The sequence below is a fragment of the Polyodon spathula genome, chromosome 1, assembly GCF_017654505.1.
Source record: "Polyodon spathula isolate WHYD16114869_AA chromosome 1, ASM1765450v1, whole genome shotgun sequence".
NCBI classification, from domain to species: domain Eukaryota; kingdom Metazoa; phylum Chordata; class Actinopteri; order Acipenseriformes; family Polyodontidae; genus Polyodon; species Polyodon spathula.
This window is the reverse complement of record NC_054534.1, coordinates 32225448-32238271: the sequence shown is the minus strand read 5'-3', so window position 1 is coordinate 32238271 and position 12824 is coordinate 32225448. Positions and strand designations below refer to the sequence as shown.

Genomic DNA, 12824 nt, shown 5'->3' with positions numbered 1-12824 from the left:
CCTGTCACCACAGGCCATAACAGTGAAATAAATAATGCAGTCCCAGTCTCCCTGAAGGTAGCAATGAGATGCAACTGTTATGCTGGAGATGCACAAGTAATTTATATTGACCTGTTTGGAACAAAACCCCAGACTGGAATGGATCATGCGCACCATATTCCTACATTCACCAATACTTAGAGAAGGGGACGGCACCTCTCACCCTTCCTGACCGGGTCTTTGTTTCTGCTACGTTCTAAACTGTTTATTTGAACCAACTAATCCTCCATCCAGACCCTATAGCAGGTGAGGGCTTCATTAACCCTTTTAAATCTGGTACAGAATGACCCCCTCAGGCCCAGGGAGGCATCAAGATAAAAAGCAATGAAAAGAGCTCACCTGTGACTAAACCTCATATTTTAAACAGTGCCTCCCCATGTTTGTTCCATGTTCTTGTTAAAATGAATGTAAATTCCAGACGGCTCAGCTAAACTTCCAACAATGGAGAACAATTACATGCTTTAGGTTCTCCCACACTCATCATTTTTCCACCACAAATTTTAAAGGTCAAAGGTTGCCATATTTTAGAAATGCTACAATCAATTAGACTTATACACCAATAATCACTACTGTAGAATGTAACCAATTCAACAACCTCATTTACAATATATCAGAAAAAACAGTGGAAGGAATGAGCTATTGTGCAGCAACATGAAATAACTTTAGTTTTATTTAGAAATGAAGCCTTTACAAGTGAAGCAGCCAATGCAATGGCCGATTAGTTATTTGTGTTTATTTTGAATGGTCATTAAAATGTGTGTATCCTCTTTCTCTACGTCCCTTCTTGCTTGCTTACCTGCTTACTTAGTTCCTATGCTGATTTAGAAGGAACTGAAGCAATAACAGTCACTGGCTTAGTTTACAGACCAGAATTTCCAAACCAAAAAGTCCAATACATTCAGTGTACAAATGCCAGGTTCTCCATCCATGCCTCAGGAAACTGCAGCTTAAATCTGACAACCCTAATACTTCTCAATACCCATCTGCCCTCAGGGAAGCCAGCACTGGCGTTGTGCAACAGTTTTACTCTCTTTTAAATCAAAATTAGTAACTGTGATCGAAATGGGATTTTTTTTAAATTAAAAGTCAACAACATCTAATAATTGATCATGTGAACTGAAACACTTCTCCCCCTTCCTCTACGTTTACTTTTTTTTCATTTGTAGCTGTAATTATAACTTGCAGATGTTCTGCTAATCCCTTAATCAGCACTAATGATGTTGCCGTCGCTTTCTTTTTTACACATTGACTTAACTGAGGAGATAGTTTACAGTAGCAAAACCTCTTTGTAAATGTTACCATTTTAATATATCAAAAGCTAACACAAGTTAAAACAAATCCTTTGTCTTTTTATTCATATAAATTGCATACTAAGGCAGCATTTCTTTTATATCATATACCGCTGTAAAGTTTATATGAGCTAGATGGGTAGAACATTTCAGCATCAAAGGAAAGCAAAAACTGTGCAAACTTTGAACATATCTACAAGCAGGCAAAATAGCAATCTTTCACTATACAGCCTATAGAAAATAACTTGAATTGAAGTGGAGCAATTTGAATGGGATTTGGATCATTTTGATTGTCTTTTTGGTTTTATATCTCATCTAGACAGATTGAAGTAAGCATTTTCTAATTTGAAAGAATCCTTAAAGGTTATTTTACTTTTCTATGAGATAAAAAAAAAAAATCCTTGAATTCATAACACACAAAATGAAAGGTTTTGTGACAGAGTTAAAAGTGATAAAAGGTAAATGCTTGCAGCCTCCTTGTCTTCATGTTCTAATCATTGATGGCTCTGTTTCTCCCGCTATGTTTGCAACTTCAGACAGATCCTCCACACTGTGACTCAAAGCAGTTTAAAACAACATGAGTCTTTCCATTAATGGAAACCATATATTTAACTGTGGTGTTTATCTTAAGATACCCATGGCTACATAATATTCCATACATCTGGTTAGTGTGCAATGGTTTCAACCATTTTTGAAGATATATCTGATAACACAGTTTTCCACATTGCTTTATTTTAACATGGCTACCATTATCATTAGCATTATCGTTAGTTTAACGACATCTAGATAGAAACAAACGTAAAAAAAGATACAAAATATTTCTTTAGGATCATCCAGTATCCTGCACGGTCGTATTTAGGAGAAGTGACTGTATTTTTCAACATGCTTTTACCTTTGGGTGCTTATGAATGTTTTATTAATCAAGGATATTATCATTGTTAAAACACACATTTGGAATCAGCTGGACTTATTATATAGTAGTTTCTAAAATATTATATGTGGATCTATTTGGAACGGGGTCTGACAACAAGGACGTGTACATGTTTGATTTTATTTTTCCTTTTAAACAAAACCTTATATCACAGACCTCATCTCAATTCAGAATTGAACAACCCTAATTTACTTTGTTGAAGCATATGTGAGGAAAAGCAAAGAAAACTCCCCTGCAGCCTGGTAACTGGTAATGATGGGTTTGTCTGGACTCAGGCACAGGGAAGTTATCTACCAATAATGTAACTTTCCCAGAATCACACAATGGTCCCCATGGTAACTCACATTTTCAGATGCTGCTGATCCCCTTCAATTAAGCACTGTAAATCAATAAGACCTGCTATTTTTATATTAACAGACTCTTACCGACACAGTATCCAACTGCATTCAAGTACTGTCCCTGTGGACAGCTGGTTCTGCAGTAGCCATTGAGCAGCGTGGCGTGAGGGAGACATGATGTACACTCAGCGTCAGAGGGGCCACTGCACTCCTTACAGGATGGATGACAGGCTGAGTAAAAATAACAGGTGAAGTTTCAAATCTATGATATCTTATTGATAACACAGATTGATTAATTCTGCCCACAATTTAATACATTCCTAGCATCAAATACAAGAACTATACTGCCTTAAAACCCTTTAGGGTTGTTCCAATGTTAAAAATCCCGCCGGCAACCTAACCCTGTAAATCCTTTTACTCAGGCACTGACAAGGTTCGAAAGAGGAGATTCGGGGAGGATATGAGCTCCTATTCATGTATGTCTGGAATTGTAGCCTGGCGCTAGAGAGCCGTCAATGTGATTGTTTTGCAATGTTACTGCTGCGCTCTATGACAGACCTACCTCTGTGCAGTAAACAGACATTTTCAGATAAAATGTTTACAGAAGAAGAGAAATTGCGACATTGCAGGCACAAGAACCGACAAAGATATATTTGTTTTTTTCATCTTAACAGTGTTTGTGGATCAGTTGCACATCACAAGTCAGCAGTGGCGACATTTCAGATTTCAGTAAGGGGGGGGGGGGGGGGGGGCAACTGGGGTCCAGAGGTCGCTTAGGGCGCTGGAAGCTCTTGATTTCTTCGCAGATTATTTTCTATATTTTTTTACAAATCATACAATAACAAAATTACCAACACAGGACAAACAGTCAACTTTTAGTCATCTGCAAGTCATGTGTTAGGGTTAGGTTGAGGATAGAGGCACATGTCTAACCCCCGGATCTCAGCAATATAACTTTATTACCCATTACCCACATATGGAACATATTAACAAGACACAGCGGCCTAACCATAAAAAAAAAAAAAAAAAAAAAAAAAAAAAAAAAAAAAACACTGAATTACCACAGATAATTATCCAACTTTGCTGATTAACCCACTTCTGTTGTATAAAGACATTTGACACTGTGGTTAGAGGGTGTGAACAGTAATAAAATAAAACCTGTTACTCTTTCAGCTCAGAGGTTCCAGTTCCATTCGGATTGGTGCATAAGGGACAATAGGGAAGTGCACTTACTGTTACAAGCGTTGTCCTGACTATACAGCCCGTTTGGGCACTGCTGTAAACACGTTCCTTCATAGAAGACCGCTGGGGGTGCGCAGTCTGTGCAGTTCTGAGCATTTTTCCCTGTACATGTCAAGCATGTGGCATGACATTCTAAAGGTTAGGGAAGAAAGTACAAAACAATGTTAGCTTGACATGTAAATAGACTTGAGGATTTCTAGTAAAATACTGCAATAAGGAGATTTGTCTTCAATCTGAATAGTGCTGCGTTGCCAGTTTATGAACAATGGGCTTACAAAAACAGAAAAGTGGAATAAACAATTTGTCCATATAAAAGCTTTGGGCTTAAAGACAGTACATAGTAACCTCTAACACTTTTCAGCTTACAGTAAGCTGTCAGCATTCAGAAAAGCCTTGTCTGAAAATTAATTGTATTGAGAAACCTACAACATGCACACACACAATTTTCACACTGAAAATGCCATCTGCAGTACATTATAAACTAGCACTTCGTATAAGGCTCTACTGTTCATGTTTCATTGCCAAAAAATACCCTCACAGCTGGACTTGTTAACATGACATTTTTACTTATTCGTTTGTTTCAAAGTGGTTCATGCAATGGGGTGCGTTTGAAACACTGGAGCTGGCCGGGACATGTACTACATTCAAGCAGACAGGTTGTTAAATATGTTCGCCTCTCTTGGAATTGTTACTAACTATTTCCAGTTCGTCATAATGGAGATAATCCCTGCATCTTATTGCATAGCAAATTAATGACGCACGGTAGCCTAAGGAGTCACAACGTGTGTTTTAACATGCACACCCTGCACATTCACCTTTGAGCAAACAATATATTTGAACTTCTTTTTAAATATGATTCTCATTTTCAATACCTAACTACACTTTTGTTTCACAGATTGAATGTAATTTAAAAAACATTCTGATAACAGTTTAAAAAATGTGTGCATGCAAAAATAGGATATTTCCAAGATGTTTGTGCAAAGAATATTTTTAAATAAATAAACATACTTCTACACCCTGTAAAGCCCCTGTGATTATAAATATTTCATAAATTATTTTCCTTTTATGTAATAAGCACATCATTCTCTTGGCCTGAATTGCATATCGACACATTGGATATGGTTAGATTAAGAATTTTAACAAACAGCTTGTATACTGCAGAAGCATATAGGTTTATCTGCGTTGATCTAGAAGTAAGTGCCAAAGTGCCAAGTTAAAACATTTTTTGTGGAACAGGCCTCCATGTTAGGATAGCACCTTGAAACGAAGGGGTGTTAGGATTGTCATTCTACCTTTGCATATGTTGTGAGTGTCGCGGTACAGCTGGGGTTTACACTGGGAGACACACACTCCTTGAGGGAGCCCGTTTTCTTTCCGATGGGAGTGCAGCACCTCTTCTGGTTTTAGGCACTGGGTGCAGTCAGAGTGCTTCGGACCCACACAGGAGCGGCAGGTCTGGTGGCAGCCTAAAGAGAATGGATAAAACACAGTCTAAGAAATATCCATTAAAACATACTTTATTCTTTCCTTTTTTTAAATCATTGTAGGTTTCCAAAACATTTTGTTCTTGCTCCTGGAGTCTTACCTAACCTTAAAAAACGATAAAAAAAAGAAAAAAGAATTGTAATGGATTTGACCCTAATCAGTTTCCTTGAAAGCCTTTTTTTTATTTTTTATTAAAAGACTTTTATGCAAAGCTGAGGCCTTCAACGTCATTGGTTTCAGTTACAAATGCAACCAGCAGACGAGCACTAAAAAGCACAGTAAAAAGATCCACTGGTAGTGGATGTTAGGACTGCTTAGGATAAATGTATGCATTTAGCAAATAGTGAGGCTTTTCATACTGATTACACTGAACTCCAGGGTGATCGGTGTTGTTGGATACCTGCACTTCTTAAGTGGTTGAATGCACAATATGTCCTGGATATAGTGCATTATTACTTAGACAGAGAAATTGATATTCTTCATGTAATACTGTGCCTGTGATACCTACCTTTACAGACCCCTTGCTGAGGGTAGAACCCCTCCCCACAGCTGGGTATGCACTGGCCTTGGTGCAGCACCAGAGAGCTGGGGCAGAGACTGCACTGAGTGGCTGAGGGACCTGCACAAGCAGCACAGGAGCTGTGGCAGGCTTCAGGAGAAGCAGAAAAAACGAAATCAGACACAAGCTCTGAAACAAAGACATGCACTGCAATATACTGCACATACAGACAGTATTAAGATTACGTTGTATTTGGGATAAATATATATATATATATATATATATCATGTATTTATAATTAAATTCAATTACAGAGATTTTGATACTTGAAAAATATGTAATAAAAAATTCCTTACCAAGATTAATAACAATTAGATGAGTTCTCAGTTGTTCTCAGTATAAATGTAAAAATGTGCTGAATGTATGTACAGACAAATGGACAGGCACCCATATCCCCATATGTATATCATAAGTGTGATCCCTCGCATTCAGTTTTATTAGGATCCTGTAGTACATGGCACAGCTTGGATAAACACATGTTAAAACTGGGTCCATAGCGACAGCAGAGTCTGTTGCGGAACAAAATGACTGATTTATAAAATAAAGTCCTGGACCTTTAAAAAAAAGGACAGACCAAAGCACTTGCCATTTTATCCATTCCAAAGATCTCTACTTGCACACCTGATATGCCTGTAGTTATCACTTCATTCTGAGAAGCGTAAGTGTGACCATTGCCCTGTAGTTATCACTTAATTCTGAGAAGCGTGAGTAAGTGCGACCATCTCCACAATATCACTATCTGTAGTGTAAAGTGTCGAACTCTGTGCTATGATAAAATCTGTTTATTTTATTGCAGTGCCTACAGTTACAATATTACTGTATGGAGACAAAGTGACCTGTTGCTGTACTATTTGTGCTTAAATACAACTATATTTGAAACTGCATGATGCTTTGTGCACGTACCACTTCATCATGATGCCAGATAATCGAGTTCCTTTGAGCACCACTTACATGTGCACCTGCCAGCAGTGTCTCTGTAGAATCCACCAGGGCAATGGGAGACACACTTCCCATGATGCAGCACTCTTCCAGAAGGGCAGCTCAGACACTTTGGGTTGTCTGGGTTACATGTCTGGCAAGACTGGTCACATGCTTGAGTAATAAACACAAATAATGTATGTTTATATTGAAAAGCAACATTTTATATTAATATGTATGCATTTAGCTGTACATCAATTCAGTGTTATTAGTGTAGTCCCTCATGAGACATGTATTGAATTCCCAGTATTGTTGTCAAACTGTACATTATGGTTTGTGACTTAATAACTGGTTCTGGTACTATGGGAGATATTCCAGAATTAGTTATCATAACTGCTCATAAATAAACTACCCTTGAATTAAACTAAAACAAATATGCAATATTAAATGGGAGCTGCAGAATAGTTTTTGCTACTGAGTAATTAATTAATTTAATATGGTTTTCCAAAACAAGAGTAAAGCCTTTGATTTCTGAAGTGCTATTCAGAAATACGCAATATCATATTACAATACGCAATAATATAGTATGAAAAAAAATACAGTGGATATATAACATTCTTATTCTGGTATTTATTTACCATAGCAGTTTCCACTGTTGACGTAAAACCCCTGTCCGCAGCTCACCACACAGGTCCCAGCCTTGAGCATGTGTGATGGATCTTCACAGGAGAGGCAGTCTCTTTCAGCAGGGCCTCTGCATGAAGCGCATGACTCATGGCAAGCTGCAGAAAAGAAAAGGGGACAGCCATTTTAAAGTTTAAACTGTGGGAATTATTTTTAAAGCTTTGTTTTTTTTTTTTGTTTGTTTTTTTTTAGTTTAGTTTGTGTTTATTTGAGTGTGTAGATACATATTATTAGGAAACAGAAGGGCTTTTTTAAAAACTGACATACTTTGTAACCCCGGGGTAACTTACAAGACTTCATGTGCCTCAGTCTGGTTATCTACTGCAAAAGAGACTTGCCAAGGTTAGCTCTGTCTACTGTCTTGAGCTATTTGCTTACTAAGCGGCCTAATGAAAATCCAATATAAGGCCCAACACAGAGGCCTAATGAAAAGCCAATATAAGCCCCAACAGAGAACTACTTATGACAAGTTAATCATTAGAAACTTCAGAACTTTCATTTACCAACCAGGAAGCTCCATTCCAACCACCACCACACAACATAAAACAAATAAATAGAAGGAAAGTAAAACAATAACAAGGTACATACATCTCTGACTACAAATGCACTGTTTACAGATTTCTAACATCTAATTATTGGCCATTGTCTTGGAACCTCTGTAGGAAGCGATCAACTACTAGACAGCAATGCACTCTGACCAGGGTTCTTTTATTATGTATGGAATTCTACAGGTACAGAATTCTATTTCTTAGATACTGGCAGTATGGTACAGACACATAAATCATGAAACGCCACACACTGTGGGCAGAGAGGCAGCACATTTTATTCAACTTCTAGCTTATAGCTCAATTTCCTTTTTAAATAGTTTGTCATTTGGACCACTGGACTGACAGTCAGATGGACTTCTCCATACTTACACTTGGTAATACCTGACAATCAATACCAGGCAAGCTCACATTAAACAGCTAGCTTCACAAATCTTCACAAATCTGTAGCCCATATGGTTAAATGACTGTAAACTGCTTTAAAATTAATTGTATTACTATGGTCATTAAAGTGTGAAATTAAACTTTAAATCCTTTTGTTAATTGCTGCAGGCTTGATACACAATTTTTAAATGGCTTGTTTAGGAGCTATTTATTGCCATCTCTTAATAAGGCACAATGCAGAAATGACTTTAAGTGAGTGGAATTAAGATTCCACGTTAATAGTGTTTTTTTTTATTGCTAATGTTTGCTGCGTAAGTTGAAGTTTTCAGAAAAACGCTGTTTCTGTATAATAGTAATTGTGTACATTTAATAACAATTCTGATACATGCTACTATATATATATATATATATATATATATATATATATATATATATATATATATATATAAACTCGCTTTTTTAGGAAATTATCAGAACCACAGCTTAGTTCAGTCTGATATAAATCCATCTTATACAAATGCAGTACCCAAGAAGCAAAATACACAATTCTATATTATTATTATTATCTTACTTTAACATCCATGACCCTTTTAGTAATTCTAAAATGTCATAACACTCACAACATTCACTTTATGCATTAAAATGTCCTAGTCTATTGATAAAGAAGCCAACAGAACATCCATTTTGAACTTAACCCAATAAAACAGACACATGAAAAATAGGGTCAGTTCAGAGTGCTCATTGCTATTGTTTATATTACTGAACATTTAAAGCCATGAATGATTTGAGGTAATCCACATTCTCTGTCATTCTTGCCTAAATTGGGTCCATTTTAGAAACCCTCTGAAAAGCCAGTGGATGGAAATGATTTGCATTCCCTCTGAACCAGGAAAGATTGAAGCTGGGTCTTGTCACACTCATTTGTACAAACACAAAGCTGCACCACAGGTTTCTAAGTTTCAGGACTTCAATTCCAGATATGAAAAGGGATATTTCCATAAAACTGTTGACTCCTTAATTACAGATCTGTCTCATTCTCAGTCTTCAATAAATGTACCCATTGCATCTATCAGTTAGAAGAATAAACTTCATTATTTTAAACAGTTGCAAAAAATGAAATAGTTTGTTTGTAATAAATGTGATTACCTGTACACTGCCGCTGATTCTGGTAGAATCCGTCTCCACAGGCTGTCACGCACTTTCCATATTTCATCAGTCGACCCTTCCCGCACAAGGTGCACTCAAATTCATTCTTACAAGCAGCACAAGTCTCCTTACAGGCTACAGAGGAACAAGAAAAATACCATCTGTAATATTCCATATGAAAGAGGTTTACGTTGCTTAGAACATTCTTTACTATGCTACTTTCTTATGTGAGGTGGGGAAGCATGCCACTAATGCCAGGCCTCTGTGCATTGCACAACCCTAAGAACCATTTCAGAAAACTAGCCTGGAGTAATCTTTTAAGAAACCATTTTTGCTGGAAACAAGAAACACCACAAATGTAGAGTATGTTCATTTCTTACTGACTTACACAATTCAACTGCAATCTTATGGTCTGTGAAATCCAAAGCTAACAACCTTATCTCTCACATACTATTTCAACTTTGGAATGCATTCAGCCCTTGCCAGTGATTTAAAGTCAAAATGTGGCAGCCTTTAAAATGTGCTAATTGCAAGAGATTACAATCGCCAAGGTCTTGTGTGTTGTAAGGGGTAAGTGTGAGTGTGTCAGTTCTGTCATGAACAGTTCAGAAAGAAAGAAATGACTAAGTAACCATGCTGGGAGCTTATTTTCCATGCCGTGGCTACTCATTACTTTGTGGTTGGCATACCTTTACATACTCTGCCATTCTCGTGGAATCCAGGTTCACAAGCTTGCACACAGCGGCCATTCTGCAGAAGCAATCGACTGTCACGGCAGCTTTCACAGTGATCAGGGGAATGGGAGCAGGTTAAGCAGTCTGAGTGGCACTGGACTGGGACACAAAAAAAAGAATGGAATTTTAACACTGTGGCCAAGTTTAGCCGTGAAAATTGGTACCGGACAGCCTTCTCCCTAAAAGTGCCTTGTCATATCTGTAACATGGCAACATACCAGAGTAGGGATAACTGAATCAGATACTGTAGACATTAAAGAGGGTTTCTTATTGTAAGGTTAGTAAATGCATAATATTCTGTAATTGAGTTTTCAGGATCTGTAATGCTGTTCCAGGGGGTGAAAATTGAAATGTATCCTGCTCAGTTGGTTTGGATGAGTTCCTTTATATTCATGTCTTTTAGAATGTATGGCAAAGCCCTCAATAGTGAGGCAGTAAGACTGAAGGACACTTCATTAACAATATTTCATACAGATGGGTTGCCAAATTGTGCTTGTAGTAGCTTAGAGAAAATAGATTATTATCCTTATCACAGCTGTGAGGATACAAACAAAGCAGGAAATGAATGCAGCCGAGCAGGAACTATAAACTGTGGATTCAAATTTGCATTCTAGTTTCTGCTGCTGTCAAGAAAATAACATTATTATGAACCCAAACTCATTTGAAGCCAAGAATATATCTTATACACCACAAACTGGTAAATAAAGTGTATCAATGTGGGCTAGAAAGGACAGCTTTGGAGAGAATGAAAAATCTCTATAACAGGCCAGTTGTGTACAACTTGGCTAATATGATTTGGGAATAATACCCTTTATGGTACTTCTGTTATGTAGCTTTTACTGACTCATTGGACTTGCTGGTCTGTTTGGATTTAACGAAAGCAGGCAACCATTTCATTACTGATCTCCCAAAATGCTTTTTCAGAATTAATGTGAACACAGCACAGGATTAATGCAACGAAGAGAGCAATAACACTTTATTACCCATAATAACCTCTAAAAGCCATTCTTATTAATTAGTCAGCTAAAGAAGTGTTTACAATTAACAAATAAAATGCTCTCAAGTGTATAAAGAACAATATATGAGGCAGCAGAAATTACCAGCTAGATAATTACAAATTGTACTGGATAATAGAAGTCTGCTTGAAATCTGTTTAATGTTACAGCAGTAACATTCAAGCTGGACGGAGAGGTTTTATAAGTTTAATTCCATTCACCAAAAGTACAGTATAGCGGAGTGATTTAACCTCATCCTAAAACAAATCCCACCCTAACAAAAACATAATAATAAAATAATGACTATACACAAGTGTATTGATTGTATACAGGACTGTTTAAATACATCTTAAAGAAGTCCGATGTTTGTTACCTGGTCTGCACTGTGGGCAGCACTTGCCCTCCACTGCCACAGCTAAGGTGCCCACAGGGCAGGAGGGACAGGAGCGTTGGAAACACAGCGCTTGTGAATCCCTGCATTCACACTCTCGACACACACCCTCTCGCCACTTCTCTAAATTCTAAAACAGGGAGAAAAAGGGTCTTGCAGTCAGTTTTGTTTAAATGTGTGAAAAAGATTAAGCTAGAGTGGTAGAACATTTAAAGCTATACTTACAGCAAGATGCTTTTCACCTCTGAGGTCAGACTGTGGTCCCTAGGTCAAAACAAATTGCATTACATAATGATATTTACAGTGACAGGGTTATAGGAAAAACAAATGATAATGTTTTAGAAGTATAGTAATGAGGAATTGAAAAATCTATAGTATTCATTGCTTAAAAAATAAAATGCTTTTTTTGAAAAAAAAAAAAGATAAAAAGCCCTGCCATGCGGTAGGATCTGTCTTTCAGATTTAGTATTTGTAAGCAAGTCTAATGTTTATGCATATATCTAGAACAACGCCACACACAGTAGTACACACGTGTCACCACTTGTTTTAACCCTCATGATTCACCTCTTTGGACTGTTCCTTGTAAACACAGAAACTGCTCATGGAGAGGCATTCTGGACAGCACTTTCCTGGTAAATATATCAACTCTTCACCCTGTAGAAAATTCACAAACTCTTTTTACATGAACTTCCTACAGTAAAGTTAGTTTTAGCACACAAACTTAGTTTTCAGTCTGCATACAATTTATCACAGATGTTCTTGCGACAGTAAAAATGTTAGAGAAGGCCAAAGGAAATACATTATGTGCAATTATTTATTTATTTTTATAAAAATGAAGACAACATCACAGCACAGGCTATGTATGTAACATTGACACTGTTCACTTAAACTGATATAATTATCCTTTCTGCTCTCCTGGTTGTGGGCAATGTTTCACCTTGTTTTATTTAGTTGGTTGAATGTTGCTTAATAATAGCTTTTGCAACGGGTGAGTAAAACAATTTCAGACAAAACCTGGAAATACAACTCCTGTTGTGTGCATAATGAAAGAGCTACACACAAATGTAGCTTTAAGGAAGAGATATACATGTCTTCACAGGGGTTGTTTTCTGAGATTTCAGACGTGTTTGCTGTAGGTTTCTAT

At 37.1% G+C, this 12824-nt stretch overlaps 1 protein-coding gene across 3 annotated transcripts in view; it reads right to left on the bottom strand.

Annotated features, from left to right (window-relative positions):
• The window catches only part of LOC121317383 (extracellular matrix organizing protein FRAS1-like), a 92842-nt gene that overhangs the window by 46565 nt on the left and 33453 nt on the right, over positions 1 to 12824 (bottom strand). For all 3 annotated transcript variants that reach the window (XM_041253277.1, XM_041253260.1, XM_041253268.1), the window contains exons 10-20: positions 12245 to 12334; positions 11906 to 11944; positions 11663 to 11810; positions 10250 to 10393; positions 9561 to 9695; positions 7440 to 7583; positions 6835 to 6975; positions 5833 to 5973; positions 5132 to 5305; positions 3831 to 3971; positions 2685 to 2828 (exon numbers count right to left, since the gene is read on the bottom strand). In XM_041253277.1, coding sequence (XP_041109211.1) covers positions 2685 to 2828; positions 3831 to 3971; positions 5132 to 5305; positions 5833 to 5973; positions 6835 to 6975; positions 7440 to 7583; positions 9561 to 9695; positions 10250 to 10393; positions 11663 to 11810; positions 11906 to 11944; positions 12245 to 12334 — 1441 coding nt within the window. The remainder of the gene's footprint in view (positions 1 to 2684; positions 2829 to 3830; positions 3972 to 5131; positions 5306 to 5832; positions 5974 to 6834; positions 6976 to 7439; positions 7584 to 9560; positions 9696 to 10249; positions 10394 to 11662; positions 11811 to 11905; positions 11945 to 12244; positions 12335 to 12824) is intronic.